This window comes from Mytilus edulis, unplaced genomic scaffold (assembly GCF_963676685.1).
Source record: "Mytilus edulis unplaced genomic scaffold, xbMytEdul2.2 SCAFFOLD_1294, whole genome shotgun sequence".
Lineage (NCBI taxonomy): Eukaryota > Metazoa > Mollusca > Bivalvia > Mytilida > Mytilidae > Mytilus > Mytilus edulis.
This window is the reverse complement of record NW_027267467.1, coordinates 1-22,832: the sequence shown is the minus strand read 5'-3', so window position 1 is coordinate 22,832 and position 22,832 is coordinate 1. Positions and strand designations below refer to the sequence as shown.

Here is a 22,832-nt window from a genome sequence, read left to right as displayed (position 1 = left end):
TAACGAAGATGATAAAAGCAATTTTAGGTTACTGTTTGGCTTCAACAACAAGAAAACCCAAACTGTATAGTAAAATCTGTTTATTATAATAATGAATGACATGGTCCTGTTATTGCATTAGTTGATACTGTTTGTTGAATTTGCTAAATAAAGATTATTTTACCATAACGGCATTAATCAGAAAAATTACTTACATACTTGCATCATCTGGTTGTTTGCAATTTATTTAAAAAAAAAATCTAAATTACAGTATAGAATCATGTGTTGCCAATATTTTGCGGAATTTAAGCATTATGATGCGAGCAAGATTTTTTTTTTTGTATATAGGAAATTTTCTTAAACACAAATATATGTAGTCCAAATGAACTAAGAATCATCTTTTTGTAACTTTTCTATAATCCTAAGACAAAGAGAGAAACAGATATAATGTTTCCATGTAGGAGGAGAAGCCTTACTTTATCTTCAACTTTAATATACTTGTCTTGTTGAAGTGCTTAGATAATAAGCCTGTCATTTTTCAAGGAGATTACAAGAGTTTTGTATTTTATATTTTCAGACCAATATAAATGGTGACGATTGTTGTTGAGAAGACTATAGAATGTAAAACCCAGTATGGAATATGGTATCCTAACTGGAACAGCATCTGACATTCGTCACTTCTTCCTTGTTGTCACATGCCTTGTTTCTTTATCTGCTGCACAGTATAGCTGGAGACCAGGTAATACTATCCATATATTCATTTGCAACTTCCCTCACACACTGTTCTTTGTATTGCTGTATTGATTTAGATGTCAGCAACTATAGGTCTTTGTATGGCCTTCAACAATGAGCAAATTTATGACTAGAAAGCAAGCTATAAAAGGCCCAACATATCAAAATGTATAGCATTCCAAATGAAAAAACTAACAGCCTAATTTATGTACAAAACAACCAACAATAAACAAATATAATATACAGTAATAAAACAACAAATTACAGGCTCCTTAACATATTACAGGCACATTATGAATGTGTCAGGTTTAAAACATGATCTTGGGTGCCCAACACTTCCTTAAAAATGTTATTTGAATTATTAATAGATGGGATTAAAATCAGTACCATTATCATGCAGCCTCAGTTTAATTTCAAAGAACATTTTGTCATTAGAAGACCTAATAATTGAAAAGGAGCTGATGCTTTATAATGTGTAAGATGTCACTGTAAGAACTGTGAACAAGTTTGTTATTATTTCATGTAGATTGATTTATATACTAATTAGTTTACATGATTTCTCTGTCAGATATGTTAGCAGTTTAGTGATATTAATCAGGAATATCTTCAGAAAATAGAGTACAATCAGAAAATTTCAATAAGCCCTGCAGTTAATGCAAATATAATCTTGTGGTATCTGTTTTTGATATGAATGGAAAAGTTACAAAAACTCACCAAATGTTGTTCATTGTATGTGTTAGGGTTATTACTTATTATGTGATTATAAACAACTTAATCTGTTCTTTTATTTCTTTAATAATCATCAAAAATTTTAATAATTAATTATTACAACTTATGTAATATGTGTTTAGTTTTTTCATGTTAGTTTAAGAATATAAATGAAAGAATTATACAATTATATTCTATAATTATTTGTTTAATTAATATGTAGGACTAGTCACCCAAACAATATAGATGCTGTACGTTCACTGTGGTTTATTTGTTGTATGTTATTTATTGTAAATATTTGTGTTGGAATTCTACCAAAGATTGCACATATCTATATCCTATCTGTCTGATATGTCAGAAACACAATTTACATAACAGTAACACTTTTTTCTTTTTTATTAAATTAAGATGCCCAATGATTCTGGCACAGAAAGTATCATCTTTTTGTATTCCTCATAAAAACTGTCCTCTTTTCGGTAATGGCACAATCTAAGTTTATTCTTTAATTTATTTTTTAGCTAAGTTGACATTAAACAGTTACTCTGTTTGGTATTCAAGTTTGGGGACCCCGTTTTTGGGGAAAAAAATGGTTGCTTATATAGGGAATCGTTGAAGCGTGACTGGAGCGGGCCCCTCTTAGGTCAGTCAGTGGGCCCCCACTTATGAAAATTTCTGGATCCGCCACTGAAACGTTACTCTTGTTGGTACTTAACTGTCCAGTGATTATCTCAATTAGTGAAATAACATACTCATATAAAGAAAAAGTAAAACACACAATGAAAACCAAATTCCTGATTGCATTTGTATTACATTTGTAACTTAAAGATCAAAATGCTTCTGATACTATGAAACCATATTTTATTTGATACTATGTCAAAGTGTGCAATTAATGGCAGTAAGTTCATGGTATTTTATTAAGAGATGTCATTAATTGATGAGGAAACCATGCTTTTTACATTATAAAAATGGAATCTGTTCTTCTAAACACATTTTCTTGAAATGCATCCCAATAAGTTGATAATACCCTTAGTTAATGTTGCATTAGTAGGAGTGCACTATTCTGTTGTTACATAAATATTTTTGGCTGAAAAACAAAACAGAATTGTAAAAATCTGGTATATTATTCGTACAATCGGCAGTTATAATCTCTTATTATATAAAATTACATGCTGCTGGAATTTTATTACCAATGACAAAAGCATACTGAGTAAATGATTCAATGAATAAAAGTAGTTGCTTCTGATTAATGACATGGATCCTCCTGTTGCTTTGAGAAATGAAGTGCACTGACGCAAATTGACTAATATCGCAAATTGATATTGCATGACATAGATGATAAAAAAGCAACGAAAAAACTTGCACATATTTTTTGGGAGAAACAGTGTACAAGGTAACCGCTTATAAAGGTTTTTCCTAAAACCAATCTTTTTTACTTAATCTGAAGTGGTATCATACAAATATACATACTCTTTTACTGGCAGAGAAATTTGTGTAAGAAACATTATAAATTCTTTTGAGGGAAGGGGATGCAGCATCGATACTTATTTAATGGTTACATTAATATCTTTGTCTTTGAAGTAAAGCATTTTCTATTTCCATAACTGTATCTTATGTTTTTGATTAAGACGACTTGTGATACTCAGGGATGCAGAAATGTTCATGATATTATATAGTTCAAATATTTTTACTGTTCAGTGAATTACAAACAACATATCATTATCACAGTTTATATCAAATGCCAAGTTTCAAAATATACATAAAATGTACTTTAGAGTAGTCTTTCACTTTCATCCTTTTTTTAGAAATGCAGGTCTTCTCATTTAAGATCCAAAAAAATGGGGCCAGTAACAGATCTAAAGTTGATGGTTATTAACTTCTCAATGAGCACAGCACCTAATTATGTTTTTCTATTAATTATGTCAAACTATGAGTTGTCAATTTTGTATACTTTTGTTGTATTTTGAATTGTTTCTGTCTGTTTGGCAGGGGATGGATTGTATTTTCTTATGTTATATACAGTAATAACTTTAGATTTCTTCTCATTTTTTTCATATCATTTTTAGAATACATTCAAATAAGTTTTAGCTACATGTACTCAAACTAAGAATAAATTAGTCTAAGCTGAATACTTATAATAATAATTTTCATGTCAAATTGGAGTTACCAGATGTTTGAACCATATTCAAGCAGATCTCTATATTTTGTTTTTATCAATTGAACAAAGGTCAAGGTCATTACAGCAATTGATAATCTGAAATTTGGTATAATTGTTTTTATTGGTTATTTCTTAAGACCCATAAAAAGTGGTCTAATCATATAACCTATCTCCTGTCTTATTATTTTCCCTCCAAATTACTTGAAGATATGGAGTGCCTTCAAAAGCCTTGCACAGATTTAATTATTTGGCCAACCTTGGTAAAACATATGGTTGATAATTAGGGACCAATTATTAAGGTCATTAAAAAAGTGTTGGGATGCAGGTTTAGGATTTAGATCATTAAATTGTGACAGTTTTATTCTACTGACATGCAGTTAATCTCCAGTTCTTACTATACATTATTGCATTGGTTATTAATTAAATGAAGGGTGGGGATTGTATACTTCAACAACACATAAAACCATATAAGTCTTCTAGAGGTCAAAATGCAGGGTTCAATAATGTTTCTGAGTTTTAGAGGATAAGCAGTCAAAACCCTTATATCATTCATTATCTATCAACTTTGTTTTCCTTCTGTGAATTGTTGTATTCAAATAGAAACTCAAAAGAAAATTTGAAATTGGAATTAGAATTTGACCAATGAAAAACAGATGAAAAGTTGCAAATTAAATATTTAATATCATAAAAATAACAGGCTGTTCCTCTTCTGGATATGCCTAGCTAGAATTGATGAAAAGACAGTATCTCATTCACACTAAACTTTATGTACGTAGAAATGCCAAGTTCGAATTAAAAGAATTGAATAGGATTTAATAGTGGGAACAGAATTATCTCTATTTTCTCAAATGAACCTTTCTAGATCATATATCAAAAACAACAATATTTTGGCAGAAAACAGGATTCTTAATTGACTTGATGCTTATGTTTTTTTTTTAATTAGTGCATTTAATTAGTTACATATTAACTCTGTTATTTGGTGGATTTCAGACTTAATCTATAATACGTTAAAACACTTTTATAATTTTTCAATGTCATTTACAGTTTCCCCCCCCCCCCATTATTTCTGTTTGTATAATACAAAATTAAGAGTATGCATGTATGGAGGCAAGTTATTTTTCAGTTTAAAGAATGATTAGCTTGATCATTTTTGTGAATCAGGGAACAACCTAGTATCATCGTTTCTTAATTAATCTGGACTTATTTAAGGAATGACTGTAATATTTTTTCTGTCTATTCGAAATAACATAAAAAATGTGATGCACACTGAATAACGCGCAATAATGAATTCATGGAATAACTTCTGAATTTACAGTACTTACAAATATTTGTGCTTTACTGAGATTCAGTTTCCAAGAAATTATTGCGTTTGTAAAATGGTTACAAAATCAGATTCAATAAGAGAGGTTAAAATTTATATGCTTTATTGAATAACATTGTGATATTATTCTGACTGTGCATGATGTTTAAAGAGTGTAGCTCAGACAAGAATTATATAACTGTACTCTAGAGGTTTGACTGTAGACAATGTGATGGTAGTTACTATGACAGTTTTATAAGGGTTGCTAATATCATCAGTTTATACAATTAGTCTTGATCCCCACGTCTGTTTTCGATCAAATTTTCTTAAGATATCTGTTCTAACAAGCATTGCATGGTGTCTTATGGACACATTCTTGTTTAATAAACAAAATGATAAACTCTAATACTGAAGTTATCCTGATAATGTCATACAGTAAAGACATTTAGATAAAATTGAGAATGGAAATGGGGAATGTGTCAAAGAGACAACAACCTGACCATAGAGAAGACAACAGCAGAAGGTCACCAACAGGTCTTTAATGCAGCGCAAAATTCCCTCACCCGGAGGCGTCCTTCAGCTGGCCCTTAAAAAAATATATATACTAGTTCAGTGATAACGAACACCATACTAAACTCCAAATTGTACACAAGAAATTACTAAAATTCAAAAAAATACAAGACTAACAAAGGCCAGAGGCTCCTGACTTGGGACAGGCGCAAAAATGCGGGGGGGGGGGGGGGGGGGGGTGGTTAAACATCTATATGAGATCTCAACCCTCCCCCTATAGCTCTAGCCAATGCAGAAAAGTAAACGCATAACAATACGCACAATAAAATTCAGTTCAAGAGAAGTCTGAGTCTGATGTCAGAAGATGTAACCAAAGAAAATAAACAAAATGACAATAATACATAAATAATATAGACTACTAGCAGTTAACTGACATGCCAGCTCCAGACTTTAATTAAACTGATTGAAAGATTATGTCTTCATCAAATGAATATCAGGCACAATCCTTCCCGTGAGGGGTTTAGTATCATACCATCATAACATATACGAGAACATAACCTGTGTCATGCCAACAACTGGTTTTAAAATAAATGTGTTTAGTTCCGATGCAAAGACCCTATAGTGAATCAATATTAACGCCAAAATATGCAATCTTTAATGTATTCTTTGAATTCCCAACATTTATATGTTAGTACTCTGCTCCTGGCATGCTCAACAGTATGATCAGTACTTTTTCATCATAGAAGACGTCATTATTATAAAATAAGCATCAATAGAATTGTTCTCCATTTCTTTTAATTAAGTATCCTCTTAGTTCAATATCATATTACATGAATCGTGTTACCTCAATTGCCAGCTTACCTAAGTGCTCTGGCTTTGATCTGATTAGTTCTGAATGATACATTGTATCTATACTATTAGGAATAACCAGAGAAGAATGCTCCCACTGCAGCTGCTTTTGATCTGACTGAAGACTTTTCTTCTCAAGCATCTTTTGAATTTTTGAGATTAGTGAGACATTTTCCACTAAAACTGCCTATCCTTGTGGAGCATTGGGGTTCATCAGTAGTTATCTGAAAGGGTTTTGTTCTTATTTATTTTAAGTTATCCAAGTTGAAAATTTTCATCACATTTATCTCAGGAACTGCATTACAAGGATTTTTGAAATTTGGTTTCAGGGTTTATATAAGTCAGTTATACCGTGTGATGTGTTTCCACATTCATCACTCAACAACTTCCTGTTTACCGAACACTTACATTATTTTACTCATGACATCCAAGTTGAAAATTCACATTTTTCTCACAAACTACATTAATTTGGTTTCAGGGATTTATAAAAATCAGCTATTCCTTGTGATTCGTTTTCAGATTCATCACTTAACAACTTCCTGTTTACTGTTAAGTATTTGGGTGGGGGTATCATCAGTGAGCGGTATATAGCTCACAGTTTCACTTGTTTTCTCGATTGATGGGTTACAACCAGTTGTCACATATTTCAAGGCTTTTAATATTGACTTAGTCTAGCATAGTAACCAAAAACCTTTTTTTTATAATTTACAGGTGAATGGAGCTCTTGTGATGCAAGTGAATGTGGCCTTAATGGACAACAAGATCGATATGTCAGTTGTATGTTCCAAGATCGAAATGGACAACTCAGTTATGCTGAGGAAGAAAACTGTCGGTATTTACCACGTCCCATTTCACAACAAATGTGTAACAAAAAATGCACAGATCAATATCAGGTCACTTGGGCAGCAGACACATGGGGTCGGTGTCAGCTTTTACCGAGTGTTAAAACATGTGCTCGTGGAATGGGCATTAGATATCGTAATGTCACCTGTGTTATCAAATCAGATGGCAAGCTGCAGGATGACAGCATTTGTGCAGGATATGAAACAAAGCCTGCTACAAGCGAAAGCTGTGATTTGCAATGTAAACAAGACTGTATTGTGACCCCATATGGTCCTTGGTCAAGCTGTGATAAGTGTGAAAAAATTGCACAGACTCGAACTAGGATAGTAGTCATTCCAGATGATCATGGTGGAAAGGATTGTCCGCCATTTTCACAAATTAGACCCTGTAATAATTGTTCAAATGTATATTATATTTATTTAGGACGATGGTCACCCTGTCATACCATGGACATTCCCGAAAATTTTCCCACACATTCATTAATAGGTCGTGAAGAACGTAGAGTTAGCTGTATTGATTCCATTGGTGCTACCGTTCCATATACGTAAGTTTATTGTCTCAGTATGTTTAAATTTGCATTATCTTTTCTTAGCACCTGAGTCTGTTTCAAATGAATCGGCCTAAATTTAATTAACATGGCATGATAATTTACCGCAACCACACATAGAATGGGTTATGATGAATATAATTGTTCACTGAAAGTCATGATCACAAACTCAGTTTAATAGAGCTTGCATTTAGAAGCACATGTAGACAAAAATTGTTTTGTTCTCTCAGAGATGAAACTTGGCAATACATGTACCACTTCTGGAAGAAAACCCTACTTATAAAGTTGTGTTCTTTAAACTTTTTAAAAACACCTTGGAGTTCTTGGCTTAATAAAGGCAACAGTAGTATACCGCTGTTTAAAACTCATAAATCCATGGAAAAAAAACAAAATTGGGTTAACAAACTAAAACTGAGGGAAACGCATTAAATATAAGAGGAGAACAACAACACAACATTAAAATGTAACACACACAGAAACGGACTAAGCATTAGACAAAATCCTATGATGATAACAAATATAACATCAAAACCAAATACATGAATTTGGGATAGATAAGTACCGTGACACGTCTTATAGTAATGTGAATTCACACTCAAAAATAAGAGAAAACAAACGACACAACGGAAGCACAACGTTATTCACTAATACTTTATGATGTGTCATATACATTGATGAAAACCATATGTTAATGATCATGGTAAAAAAGTTAGATGATTTTAGACACCTCTGTGTATATACATTTACATGGACTAACCCTAATTACATCACAATTGACTTATTTCCATGCTGTGTGGCCTCTTTAAACACTCCAATCACTATACTGTAGTTTTATTTGTCATTTCCAAAACTGAGGAATCAAAATGATGGTTTAATCTTATATCAGTGCAATTATTATGCAGAATAGTTCATAAAGTAAGAACTAAAATAATACCAATCCCATAATAGAGTAAGGATGGTATAATTATAATATCAGCAATACAAGTAGCAAAAACGATATAGCCAACAGAGAATTCAGTACATATTAAGATCAGATGCTTTTGTATAAACTTGTCCCCGGCCCCCCCCCCCCCCCAAAAAAAAAATAAATAAAATAAAAGCCCCCAAAAAACATTGTGGGGTTTATTAATTTTATTGCATGAATAGTACAGTTGAGGTGTATTTGATGTTTGTTGAACAAGTGTGATACAAAGTTCTGGTATATAGAAGCTGTCTTTGAAGTTTGTTTCGCCGAATTCGGTTGTTTAAACTATCACAAATTCTATTTTACAGAAGATGTAAAGAACATATAAATCTTCAAGGTCAAATCATAACAGATAGACAGTCATGCATCATTCCCCAAGATTGTGAAATTTCCGAGTGGTCCCCATGGCAGTTGGTCAATAGCAGCTGTCTGTTGGAGTCTGGATGGACTAAACCTGGACTTATGAAGCGAGAACGGTCAGTGAGAAAATTATCTCGAGGACTTGGAGCTTCTTGTCCACCATTAGTAGAGACCACAGCAGTTCATGGAACATCTGATAAATCAAGATACTGTCCCAGGTATGTCTATAACATCATATAGGCTGCCAGTTACAACAGGGATTCAGTAATGACTTAGTGCACATGCTTATCCTTTCATCCAGATATGTTATACTTCCTTAGATTCATCATAACTTGAGTTCAAAACATGTTTGAGTCTTTAACTGATCTTGATCAAACTCTCTATTGTTTTGACTCTTTACATTGAATCTCTAGATCAGTGTTGAGGGTAAAAATTGTTACATTTAACAGATAATCAAAGCTAAAAAAAAGAAATACATAAAAAGTACAAAACAAATTACAGTACAGTGAGCACTTCTGCAGATTGTTGAAGACCTTTTAGTCAGTATCTAGTTGAAAAACACAAATTACAGTGTTGTTCCTTGGATACATTACTGTTTGCAAGTATTTCAGGAACTTGTCTCATATTCAACTTATAGCATAATTAATACCTTTTATTCAACAGATTCAAACTTTTTTTTTTAATTTTAGTTTCTTGTGTACAATTTGGAAATTAATATGGCGTTCATTATCACTGAACTAGCATATATTTGTTTAGGGGCCAGCTGAAGGACGCCTCCGGGTGCGGGAATTTCTCGCTACATTGAAGACCTGTTGGTGACCTTCTGCTGGTTGTTTTTTTCTATGGTCGGGTTGTTGTCTCTTTGGCACATTCCCTATTTCCATTCTCAATTTTATTAAATTTGTTATGGTGAAATGTCCAATATGTGCAAATGATAATACTCGCCTGCCATTAATGTAAGAAGCCAGTCATATAAATAAGATCATTTATACTAAAAGGAATACTTCGTTCAGATATACATTGAACAAACTATATTTGCAGTTTTAAAATTTGTTTCAATAAATTTTATGATTGGTTCATTTGGTTCACAATTGATGTTTTAAAGTTAATTTAAAAAGACACTTAATCATTTTCTTGGTTAAATATTTGTACTTTTATTTTGTTATTACATGTAGAATGATATATACCATCAGGTAAAATGTCCAATTGATTTGTTTGACAACTTAACATGACTGATATAATTTAGTTCTATTTTCCTAAGTAGGTTCTAGTCAGCAGTGGTTTCATTTGTTGTGGTCTATTTTGTTACTGAAAATTTGCTGAAAAAATAATTACCTTTCAGCTAACTTGAACTAGCATAGTGTAGATTAATATTGCATGAGACGAAAAACAGAAGAACTCGTTTAACAGTAAGGGGTACATCTTTGAAATCCTAACATTAGTTATATGAGACTGTTCACTAATGATACAAGAATTCATGCATCTTTAATCAATGCATTCCTGTGTAGGACATAGACAGATTTTTTATGCTGCACTTAACACTTAAAAACAAAAATTTCCTTTGATACGAACATTTGACATATTGTGACATAGATATCCTATTAGTTTTGATCTTTGTAATTACTAAATGTTGAAGATGTAAAGTTATTAGGTACTTAACACCTACCAGTATTTAATGAAATATGTAAATTTTAGATTAATTTAACATGAAAAAATCTTTCATATAATTTTTACTTCTTTTAATGTCACATAAAAGGGAATTATTATACTTAAAACAATCTCTTTTACTATATTGTTTGATATATTTTTAATCAAATTTATTTATATATTACCAAAATCCATATTAAAATGGTAGGATAAATGATAATTTGAAAGTATAGCTAACAACTTAATAACACTATCAATAAACATACAAAGCTGTAGCCTACCTAATTACTTTATTTTGATCTAATGAAGAGTTTTTTACTAGATGAACTAGAGAAACGAATTGTCTTGTTGGTTATTGGTGAATTTCTAACTTTGGTACTCCCTCTTACTTAACCTTAACAGCAATAGTCCATTCTTGTCTGTTGAGTTATGTCATGTCAAATGTTGAATGTATATAACTATTTAAATCAATGAAAGAGAGAATTGTCAGACCTGCTATAAGGTCTTCTCTCTAGTCAGTTGGCCTTATTCCTGCCCACTTTAGAAATGCCTTAGGATTTTCAACCTAAATTCAACTACTTAGGAAAAAAGGAAGGAACCAGAACCAAGATGAACCACATAAACCATAAACCATATTTATAAAGAAAAGCTTCATCCACGGACATTTTATTAGCAAAGATAATTTTTATGAACACATCTACCAAGATTTACAATTCCCAAAATTGCGGCGATCACACACTTCACCTTTTACCTACTCAATGGAAGCAGTACCTCCCTCGGAGCGAAGCCAGTTGAATTGGTACGGGATGGCCAATGGGGTGTAGTCCAATTTGGAAATGAACTGACATTTTATGAGCTACTTCCATCATTTCTACATTATTACCACTAGAAACTTCTACAAGGACCACTACACAGACGTGCAAGAATAGGAGATAACCACATCGTTAATAACTTTATTGACTAACTTTCTCTTTGAACTATACTAGATTCTTATTTTACTTTCACTTTCTATTTATATCTATAACGTCGTCATAACAACCTCTATTGTTAAGGCAAACCGCACAACCGCAAAATTTGTACTTCACTGTTTGATTTCATGTATAATATTGTCCTAAAGACGCCACACTTGTTGGCGAAACATGTCGACCACAATAAATTAATCACCATGCGGTAATTGATGGGTGTTGTTGTCTTTAATTACGTTTATTATCTTAATTATAAGCTTAAGGTCAGTTTTGTCTCATCTGATGAATTATATATCATATAAGTGACCTACCTATGTACAGGTTTGACTAATTATGTTGTTTCTTCATAGGAACATTTTTATGATTACTATATTTTTTATTTTATTTTCAGAAATAAGTGGTTGACATCAAGTTGGAGTAAGTGTCTCTCTGTAAACGGAGGGTTACAGTGTACAACAGGGATGCAGCACAGAAAAGCTATATGTGTGGAGGAAAATGGTAAAAATAATAGAAATATTGAGGACGCATGTCCTATAAACCCTTTCAAAAGGGAAAGAAATGGGATTGGCATTTCTGTTTGATACTATTAAACCTTATTATTTAAATAAAGGAGAAGGTATTACATGAGGTATTATTTGGCCAATGAAATACCAAAAGTAAGGTAAATTCTTCAATGATTGTCATATTTGTGTTACAGTTAAACATACATGTATAAGGTTTTTAAAATCTGGACACGGAAGTAAATGTCCGTTGTGAAGTCAAGTTAGCTCAAATTTAAGATCTTAAAACTAGGATTTTTTGCAGTTTAGCATTTAAACAGTTCTACAGTAGTCCTCTTTTGGAACTGTGTCAACAATCATATACTAAATGTATACCATGGTACATAACCTTGACCCAGTAACTATACAATAAACAATGTATTAAAGAAGATCCACAAACAAATCAGTTAATTTTACTGCCAGTTCAGTTCTCCATAGCATGGCCATTAATTATTTTAAACTGTCCCTGATCAAAGATAGATTTGAGGATTTTGAAGCTGCTAATTATGTTGCCTGAAGAAAGGGGTGTATTTTCAAGTACATATTTTTTTCTGTGTAATTGCAGGTTTATAGATCTCTAAGTGTTTTGCAGATAATTGCCCATCATTTACAAGTATTTCCATATGAATCTTTGATAATTCCTAAACCTTATTGCTCTAGGGCTTTTTTTTTTTAGGTATTTTTCATCTGATTAATGCTTTGCTACAATGCATTTATAACATATGAACTGCAGGGCTACATAGATATCATTGAACCCTGGAATTACCAATTTAAATTGATTCTTTTTTATGGATCTGTCCTTGGATATCACCTGCTTCCTTCTTTATAAATCTTCCAATAATAAAATATTTGTCCTCACAACAAAGGCAATCTTAAGAAAGCTAAGGATTAGGAATGTGACCTTTTATGTCGATATCATTTTTTGATATATTCCTCTCCTATGTTATCAGCAGGTTCTAGGAGAGCGTTATTTATGTTTTATGTTTAAACTTAATATATAAAAAAGAAGATGTGGTATGATTGCCAATGAGACAACTCTCCTCAAGACGACAAGAGACCAAAATGACACAGAAATTAACAACAATAGGTCACTGTACAGCCTTCAACAATGAAGTAAGACTGTTTTGACATTTACATTTTTATGTGGATATTATGAGTTCATGAAAGAAATTTTTGAAGGTTTTGATAGCCAGAATTTTGTGGTACATGTATTAAATTTATTTTTGAAAAATTAGCCAAGAGTTGAAAAGCTGTTATGTTCTTTTTATTAATCTTATTATTTTAACGTTATTTTTTATCAAATTTATTTTGTTGTTATTAAAAGAAGTTTTTATGATTTTGTAATGGAAGGATAAAATTTGCTGCAAAGTACTCATAACTCCATTGCAGTTAATGAAATGCAGCCCATAATAAATGTATAAATAAAGAAATCCATGACTGTTTAATTGTATATTGTATTATAGAGAGTGGAGACCAGAAACCAGTAGACGATTCTTTGTGTACCAGTCCTCGTCCAACCATATCACAGTTGTGTTCAGCAGACTGTGACTGGGATTGTACAGTGTCATTATGGTCACAGTGGAGTGACTGTACTGTGACTGAATGTGAAGCGTACGCAAGGAAGAGAAGGAACAATCAGAAAACAGGTTTGTTTTTCATGTGTCAGATATGAACTAAAGTATGTAGAGTATGTTGAAGCTATAGGACATTATTATTGACTATTGTAGCAAATATTTATCGAGAATTTCCATTAGGCCAAAATATTCAAGTCAATCTTTGAACAATATTACAAAAAGAAGATTACATTTATATGAAAACTTTGTAAGGGGTATGATTTTTATTGGAACAAAAAGAAAATGAACATTTCCAGTCAGAGATTTTTCATGGCGGTATAACTTTCTCACATAAGTTGATTTTGTTGTGTTTTCCATATAGTACGTACTTTCCTATCAATATTGCATTCAATATTTTTGACAGTTTCACTATATATAGCGTCTTATTACATCATATTAATTTGCAAAAGGTGAAATGATTGAATAAGAGAAAATTACAACAAGCCAAAAAACTGTGCAAGAAGTAATTGGATTACTTCGGAAATAAATCTTGTTTTTGTACAGACCGGAATCGCTCATAATTATGATGAAGAAGGTTAGGTTTGTAATTTTATAAAATTGCACTGTGACCCAGTGGACAAGGTCAGACGGATATATTGAATAATATAATAATTCCATAGTAATCTTTAATCTAATGAGACTTCTGTCTGCCACATGTGTCATGGAAATTATCCAAGATGATAATTAGGATGGTCCACTTAGTTGTGAATTAATTTGCCTAATCATGACAGTACCTGTAGCAAAAGTGTCGCCAATCATTACATTAGAAATGAAAATAGGATTTTTTTTCCTTTGGAGGATGGGGTCGAAAGGGACCTGATCCGGAAATCCGGGGCTTAAAAACATGAAATCCAGAGGTCCCAAATTTAAAGAATTTTAAATCCCGACATCATGAAATTCGAAAAAAGAATTCCTGGATCCCATAGGGATCAAAGTCAAAATCCTGAGCATAAAACCCCATGATCCCCGATTTCCTGAAAAAAGTCCTCCCCCCTCCCCCCATTCATTAATATATACTGTGGATTCATGTTCATGGGTACCAATTTTCAAGGATTGAGGGAAACAATTGCATACTGTAAATTCAGAAATTATTGCAAGGTTGGCTTTTTCTCAATGTCGCAATGAAAATAAAATCGCATTCTAGTCTAAAATGACAAAATCGCAATAATAAATGCACACAATAATTTCTGAATTTACAGTATTTGTGGATATTTAAGTTTGTGGTTTTAGTAAAGTCGGCAAATATTCCTGAAGGAAATTTGAAATTCATTGAATTTTAATTCATGGGTACAGGGGAACCAAGAAATCTTTAAAAATTGGACTCCAATGTATATTAATGAACCCACAGTATATGAGACAGTTTAGCTCTTACTGCATCTTCCAAATCATTGTTTAAAATGAAAGTAGGTCAAATATTGTGTTTCTTCAATAGTTTTGGCAAAGCTCAAATTATCAATGAAGTTTTGGCAAAGCTCAAATTATCAATGTAGTTTACTCAAGCACATTTAAGGTTGGAATTTATAGTCTTTACACCACTGCCTGTTTTACTCCACTCTTTTCATGATTACAGAACAACATACCGGTATATAGCTATATTGATATGTACACATATTTAAAATTCAAATTTTAATGTCATATGTTCTTGTTCAACACACAGAATGCAACATTAAACTTCTGTTAAATTGCTGATATTTATGGTAACTGACTTATTTTTCTCTTTCCATTGCGAGTTAACATTGGTTTTTATTGCTTTCGTACAATGTAAGACAATTTAAATCTTAAAAATGTCTTGTTTCTGTTTTGTTAATATGGGGACGGAGTCCCCTATTACAGTAGAAAATTCAATAAAAAAAAAAAAAAAAAAAATCGGGGGAAAATTAGAAAAATTTAGAAAAATGCGCAGAAATCTACTTCCGTTTCCGGTCTTGTTTACATGAGACTTTGAATAAAATGTATATTTATCAGTCTAAGAAAGGAACTAATACTAATTCATTTAAAAAAAATGTTTGTTATTAAAAAAACGTAACCTGATGACAGCGTTTCTTTGTTTACATTGAATATGACGTCATAACTTAAATAACGTCACAACTAAAATCCCGAACAACAGAACCAAAATCGGAAACGTTACGGTATTTCCGTTTCTCTATTTAACATTGTTGATTTAAAAAAAAAAATCATAGACTTCGTCCCCATTCACAGGAAATTCCTGCCTCATATTAGAATTCATTCTGAACTATGATACATCAAGGAAAAATAAAGTTATGGAATCTGGTGACCTTGAAATAAATATATTTATACAGTAGAGCATATGTGTTGTATTAGAGAAACTAAGTACGAAATTGAATGCAACTAAGCTCCATTATCTGCTATGATATGGGTTGTTAAGTTATATAATGATGAGAAAATTACAGACAATTTTATAATATTAGTAATGAAGGGACACTTTAGTCAATGAGAAGGCTTAAAATAAATAAATTAGTCTGACCCACTTGTAATGGTAATTGATGACAAAAAATACAAGTATACTTATAGGAAGCATCTGATTAGGTTTGTACCAATATAAATTTATTGTAGCAAAGTTTGATGTGTTATAAATGGCTGATATAAGAAATACAATTAGAAAACTAGGGTTGTTTAACTGTTTTCTGTGAACCTTTGTTTTTGTGTCACCTGGGACAAATGTCACTAAATATTTGTCACTAATTCAGACAAATAGTTGCTTATCAAGAGGCTGCTTCTACAGTATTTGCTCTTTGTCTATAGCTTAATAATTCATCATTTTGAAGATAGTCATCTAGCCAAAGCCTGCTTCATGGTGCAAGATTTTTTCGCTGTATTGAAGATCGCATTGTTTTTTTGCTGTTTGGTCAGGTGGTTGTCTTTTTGACACATTCCTAATTCTGATCTGCTATTTTGTAACACCTTTACCTAGCTAGATGACTATTGAAGTATTTAAATACGAAAAAGACTTGAACTTTTAACTAAAAGGACATTTAGGTAATATGTTAATAAGACTGCAAGCCACTGACACCACTGACCGAAAGAAACTATTTTCATAGTAGAGACTCTCTACTAGAGAGAACAATTATGTCTGATATTTTTTTTAATTTTGAATTTCTATGGAAAATTTGGGTATAGGTATTAATTTTGGAACATTGGTATGATAAATGAATTGTCAAGTAATGTTCTTTGGCTCCATTTTGTGTTGAAAAGAATGAATTATATGAGATTTCAGAATTATATTTAACAACCATATAATTTTCCCAAATACATTTAGCTACAAATAATAATTTGTTTCATGTATTGTAATGCATGTCGGTCTGACATGGCAATAATACTATATAATTATGATAGGTCTAAAGAAAGCTTAGTCAATTACAAATATGACATACAAACAAACCAGATTCAATTATATTTCCTATTAACTTAGAGCCTTAGGATTCCCAGCAGAATAATTAGCAGAATATTTCAGGATTTATAAATAATTGACTTATATCTTCCTTGTGTGCTATTTATGATGTTTCAATATTTATATCCTTATAATTTATGTCTATTGTTTTGCAGAAATTGCGCTGTGGCAAATGTACTTTACTGGATTATTGCTTCTTTTGTGTTTACATTTTTGAATAGGTTCTCAGTAAATCCTTTCGATTTAAGTTAAAATTCTATTAACCAACAAAGTAACATGTTTCTATAATAACATTATAAATCTCAGTATCTGTATTACAGGGCAGCGATTTAGAACAAGAGAGGTACTAACACGGCCAGGAACAAACGGAGAACAATGCCCACATCTTAGTGAAACCCAAAACTGTGATCCAGAACCATGCTATTTTTGGAACACATCATCTGGTCCCTGCAGTTTGTCCAAGTTTAGATATGGTGAAAGTGAAACTTGTGGTGTTGGTATTAAACAGAGAACTGCAACATGCGTTGATAAGAAAGGGGTAGGTGGAGCAAATATTTGAGCATAAACATTCAGTTGTTTGGTTGGTGTTTCATTGAAGTTGAAGACCAAGTAAAACAAAAGTTTTGTTTTTTGAGTGAAATATATTTACATTAATTATAAATTATTTACATTAGGAAAGGTCATTCACATTCTACTAAAACATCTGTTCAAAGATTTTTTTTGTTATCTTATTTAAAATACAGTTAAATCACCTGAAACTTCTTAAAAACCTCCTGAAATAGGGCATGCTTTAGAAGGACCTTTATGGTTTGCAAGAAAAAAAGAACCCAATGGGATTATGTCATGCCAGATATCTGCATCTTCATTCTATTCAAATAGTGTCATCATTAAACAAACTTATAGTGACAATGTGACATTGAATTATTTATTTTAATAATTTATTAAATGCCCATTTAGAGACAAATCTGCTGCATGCTTATAATTACATCCCCTCTACACACACTCAGTTTCTATTTAAGATTTATTTTATTTATGGTCTGGAACTTTTTAATGGTGAATTGTTACATGAAAATTTAAAATTTCAGATCTGCAAGGCAGTCCCATTTTTTTTTCAATACTTGGAAGTTTTATTTAATCCACTGAGCATGTCTACCCAATGAGTAGGGTATACTTTTTAAGTTTATTAGAAAAATATACATAATCCAATTTGCCAAGAAAACAAGTTTTTGTCTACAATGATAACAAGTTATTGTTTTTATATCAAAAAGTTCCATCTGATAATCTGCAGAACTCAATTTCTTTAACATTAACCAGCCCACTGAGACGTCTAACTCATCATCTTGATGAATGATCTAATTGTCAATTATATCCAAAAATACACTTCAATGACAAATTAATTAAATTCCTTTCATTTTATAAAGTACATTTTGTTTTACACTGCTGATATGCCTTGTTTAAAACAATAAGGAAATTTGGAAGAAAAAAGTTAAAAAAACAGAAGAAGTAAAAGTGCAATTCAAAACATTGAGTTCACATAATTTGATAAACCTGTTTGTGTGCACTGTTCTAAGCTGTTTGCACATGAACAAGATGTGACTTTCATTTGTATAATATCAATATTGAACATAATCTTAAGTTTTGAGGCTAGTATAAAATTTTATTGAGTTTTTAAACCATTAAAGTGGTGCATAACGTGAATCATCAGTCTTTGTTTTAATCAATAACCATCTTTGTGTTAAATATTAAAATACGAAGGTCAAAATTATGATGTGGCTGAAATAAAAAAAGAGAGAGAAAAAAAAGAGTAAAGTTTCAGATGGACTGCAGGGTAGTTATGAATCAGATATATTTCAGTTTTTGGTTATATAAGGTTTCTGATTGATTCAGTGTAAAGGAATTACATGTAAAGAATATCTTCAATTCAATGCGATTACCATTAAATATATACTTTGTATGTTATGTCTTAATCATTGTCTAATGCACAAGAGATATCTGTATTTGTGGCTGTTTTGCTATCTGAAATTATGGTGGACTAAAAATACATTTATAATCCTTCACTATACTCTTCGATAAACAGTCCAGCATTTCTAAAAATGAATATTTCTGTATACATGTATATAAAGCTTCAATAAATAATAGTAGATGGATTTTCAATGATTCTGACAGTAACTAACTGCTTTTTAAATGTCACTGAAATCATCAGTGTTAATTTCATATCAGATTTCACATTTGTCATATCAATAAAATGACAGTTATATTCATATTATTTTGTGTGCACATTTATAGTTCATTCATTAAAAATAGATACATCTTTACAATTTACACTATCAATAGCTTCAGTCTCAATAGACTCTTAAAGGAGTAGGTTCAGTAAGACCCCTTTTTGGCCCCAAAATATAGCAGTTTTACAAAATTGATATACTTCTAGTTATTTATTGGACAGTAGAATGGTTCTGCTAAATGAATATGAGCTGTGTTTGACAATATAATGCACATATATCAGGTACTAGCATCATTAAGTCATGCTAAATTACTTCACAATTTTAGCATTTTAGTTATATTTTAGACGGTTTCCCTCCTAAATGAAAGTGGCCACATTCTTGTTCATTCTTAATATGGAAATGTAAGTTGTATTTGGTGATAATACATAACATATATAAAGGTTGAGGATGAACACGGATGCGGCCACTTTCATTTTTGACAAAAACTATCCGAAAAGTGACATTTTTTTGGCATATTTGATTGATTTTTTATATTTAAGCTAGAATAGTTGCGTTTTTAATGAGTAAATCAAGTAAAATCTTTTACATATACTTATTGAATCAACTACAATAGACACTTAAGTGTTTAAAAAGTGTCTAAAATCTTTCGTCAGATGAACTTTAAATTTGAGGCCAAAATCGGCCCTTACCGGACCTACTCCTTTGCTCATTGAGTCATAATTGCACACAGCTAATGAAAATGTGAATGGTGATTGCTTTAAACTATTTCAAATAAAATAAGATGCATGTTTACAATCTCTAATTATACCCCTGCTTTAAAAAAGTGTGAGTTTACTGTTTTACCTCTGTCTATCCGTCAATCCGTCCTTCCATTCATCCATCAGTCCCTCGGTCAGTCCGTCAGTATCCTTCAAATAAATACTTTTCGTCCTATCTTTTTCAGGAACTACATAACAAGGTTTTTTGAAATTTTGTTTAAGTGTTTATGTAAGTTAGCAATACCGTGGGATGCGCTTTTAGATTCATCACTGAAAAACTTCTTGTTTACCTAAATATTGGTCACATTTTCACTTGTTCAGTCAGACTATGGTGGTATTGATGTGTGTACATGCTTCTCTCTAAACAATGATTACCATTCTACCAAAATTTTATTTCTAATGTCTAAGTTAATTTGTGAAAACTTTTGCATTGTTTACATGAAATTGTTTGTGTTTAGGTTAGTTTATGGGAAACTGTTAGTTGCAGGTAAATTATTTTGATAATTTGTAGTTGTCATAATTAGCATTTACACTTATGCTTTGTTTCCATGTTAAAGTGTGTGTTTAGGTCAGTTTTAAAGGAATCACTGAATCAATGGTTTTTGATATGCAGTTGTTTTAGCATTGGCATTTTCCAATTCCACACAGGTTATTTGGCCCTGCTCTACTGTCATGGTCCATTGACTTTGAATATTTTGCATCGTTCAGTCATGTCAAAGTATTGCTGCTTCAATTTCAACATTTGCAATATGATTTCAAATTTACATAAAGATAAGACATATTTCTGTGTCAACAGTTTATAGTTATCCTTTCCCAAACCTTAACTGAGATTTTTCCCAGCTGAATTGTAAGTTATGACTTTTTGTAAATGCTTAATTTTTTATGATATAATAATTGAAGTCTGGCGTGCTTCTGATTTAGATTGATCAGTGATGTCAATTTATTGTATTAAATAATTTTTAAGATATGATGGAAGAAGAAAAAGAAAGATGCATGTGCCCCTGGCATGAATGTATATAGATAGAAATCATTTTGCTTGAAAATCTACAACAACATATTTAGTAATATATAAACTAATGCACTTTTTGTTATCAGATGAGAGTGAGTGATGACTTATGCTCGTCCTGGGAGACCAGACCAGAGGCTCAAGTGTTATGTGAGATTCCCTGTCGCTACGACTGTGTAACATCAGAATGGGGCGAATGGTCAGAATGTCCGGACATCTGTGAGACTGAACAAGATGTTTCCTATAGACCAAACATGAGGTCAAGACAAAAAACAATCCTGGCTCGCCATGGACCAGGTAATACTTTAATGAAGTTTATAGCCTTGGAGGAGATCTTATGGCTACCTAATTAGAATATTTATTATCATTAAAATATATGATCAATCCTAAAATATAACAAAATGCTAACTCTTTGACATGCAGTATTTGGTAGACTTGAAAATCATATTTTTAATGAGACTTGAAGGAAAAGGGGAAGGATATACAGACAATTGGCCAATTATCCAGGTCCTTTAAATAATTTTTTTTTTTAGCAACACATTTTTGTAACTAGAAAAGTTGCACAAAAAACTGATGTAAGGGATACATTTTCTAATGTTAATTACAGGTGGCACAGAATGTCCAGGTGAAAGAGAACTGATAGAAAATAAACCATGTCCAACTGTCATAGAGTGTGCTGTATTTATATGGCATGCAGACCCATGGGGAAGTTGTGAACTTGAGGACAGAAATAGAAAATGTGGTCGTGGAAGACAGACTAGGGGTGTTCACTGTTATAATGGCAACAACCAACTTGTACAAGATGAAAAGTAAGGATACACAAAATTGTATGACACCAATGATTGTTGCACTTGTAGCATAGATGTAATATTTAGACGTTGTGGTACCTATTGCTAGGATTTATTTCTCTGAAATATCAGATAGGACTCGCAGTATTATTTTGTCAAATGAGTGAAGCAAAAGTGCTGAAAAAGAAATATTCTTATTGTGTCCAAATGATGATATTTGACAATATCCAAATTAGAAAACATATATGGTTATCCATTTATTTGGTTGTATGAGTGGGGTTTTTATGATTTGAAAAAAAAAGATTCTCTATTCTTTGTTCTTTTAACAGTAAGAATGGTAAAAAAAATGATTTTGTGTATTAAATCATTTTACAAAATCCTTGTATGCACTTATAAAATAAGTCAAAGGAACAGCACATTTGAAAAGTTTAGCTTATCTTAAAGATTGTTTATGAAATTATTTTCTTGCCTTACAGATTTATATTGAATAATTTTCATGTAAAAGAATATATTAGTAAAGATGCATTTTTAAATTACAGGTGTACACAGTCAGTCAAACCTGAGAGAACCAGAGTTTGTATGATACCATGTCCAAGGGACTGTACTCTTACTGCATGTCTGACTGGTCTAGTTGTTCAGCTTCTTGTTTTATTAGTAAGTTTTGTTAGTCATAGGAACATCATTATTAAGGATTTCTCAAACTATAAAAATAAGAATTGGAATTGGATTAAAGTTTTTTTTTGTAAAAAAAAAGATAAATATATACTTCTGTTCTCATACTTAAAAGGATGACATGATTGAGGCTTTTACAACCTTATAAATGTACCAATAAAAGAAGTTTTCATTTCTTATAATTAGATTTTTATGCTATAAGATAAGAGATACCAGTTATATCCAATGTTTACATTTTCCAATGTATTGTTGTGATGTTATCATAG

At 31.6% G+C, this 22,832-nt stretch overlaps 1 protein-coding gene across 1 annotated transcript; it reads left to right on the top strand.

Annotated features, from left to right (window-relative positions):
- Positions 1 to 556: 556 nt before the first annotated feature.
- On the top strand, positions 557 to 22,548 carry LOC139505503 (thrombospondin type-1 domain-containing protein 7B-like; the record flags this gene model as incomplete). The annotated part of the gene is given in 9 exon segments (XM_071295051.1): positions 557 to 718; positions 6,945 to 7,620; positions 8,896 to 9,165; positions 11,951 to 12,057; positions 13,562 to 13,744; positions 17,441 to 17,658; positions 21,196 to 21,403; positions 21,714 to 21,915; positions 22,434 to 22,548. Coding segments are annotated over 9 exon segments (2,085 nt in total), but the record flags the coding sequence as incomplete, so codon positions are not given.
- Between the last annotated feature and the right edge of the window lie 284 nt (positions 22,549 to 22,832).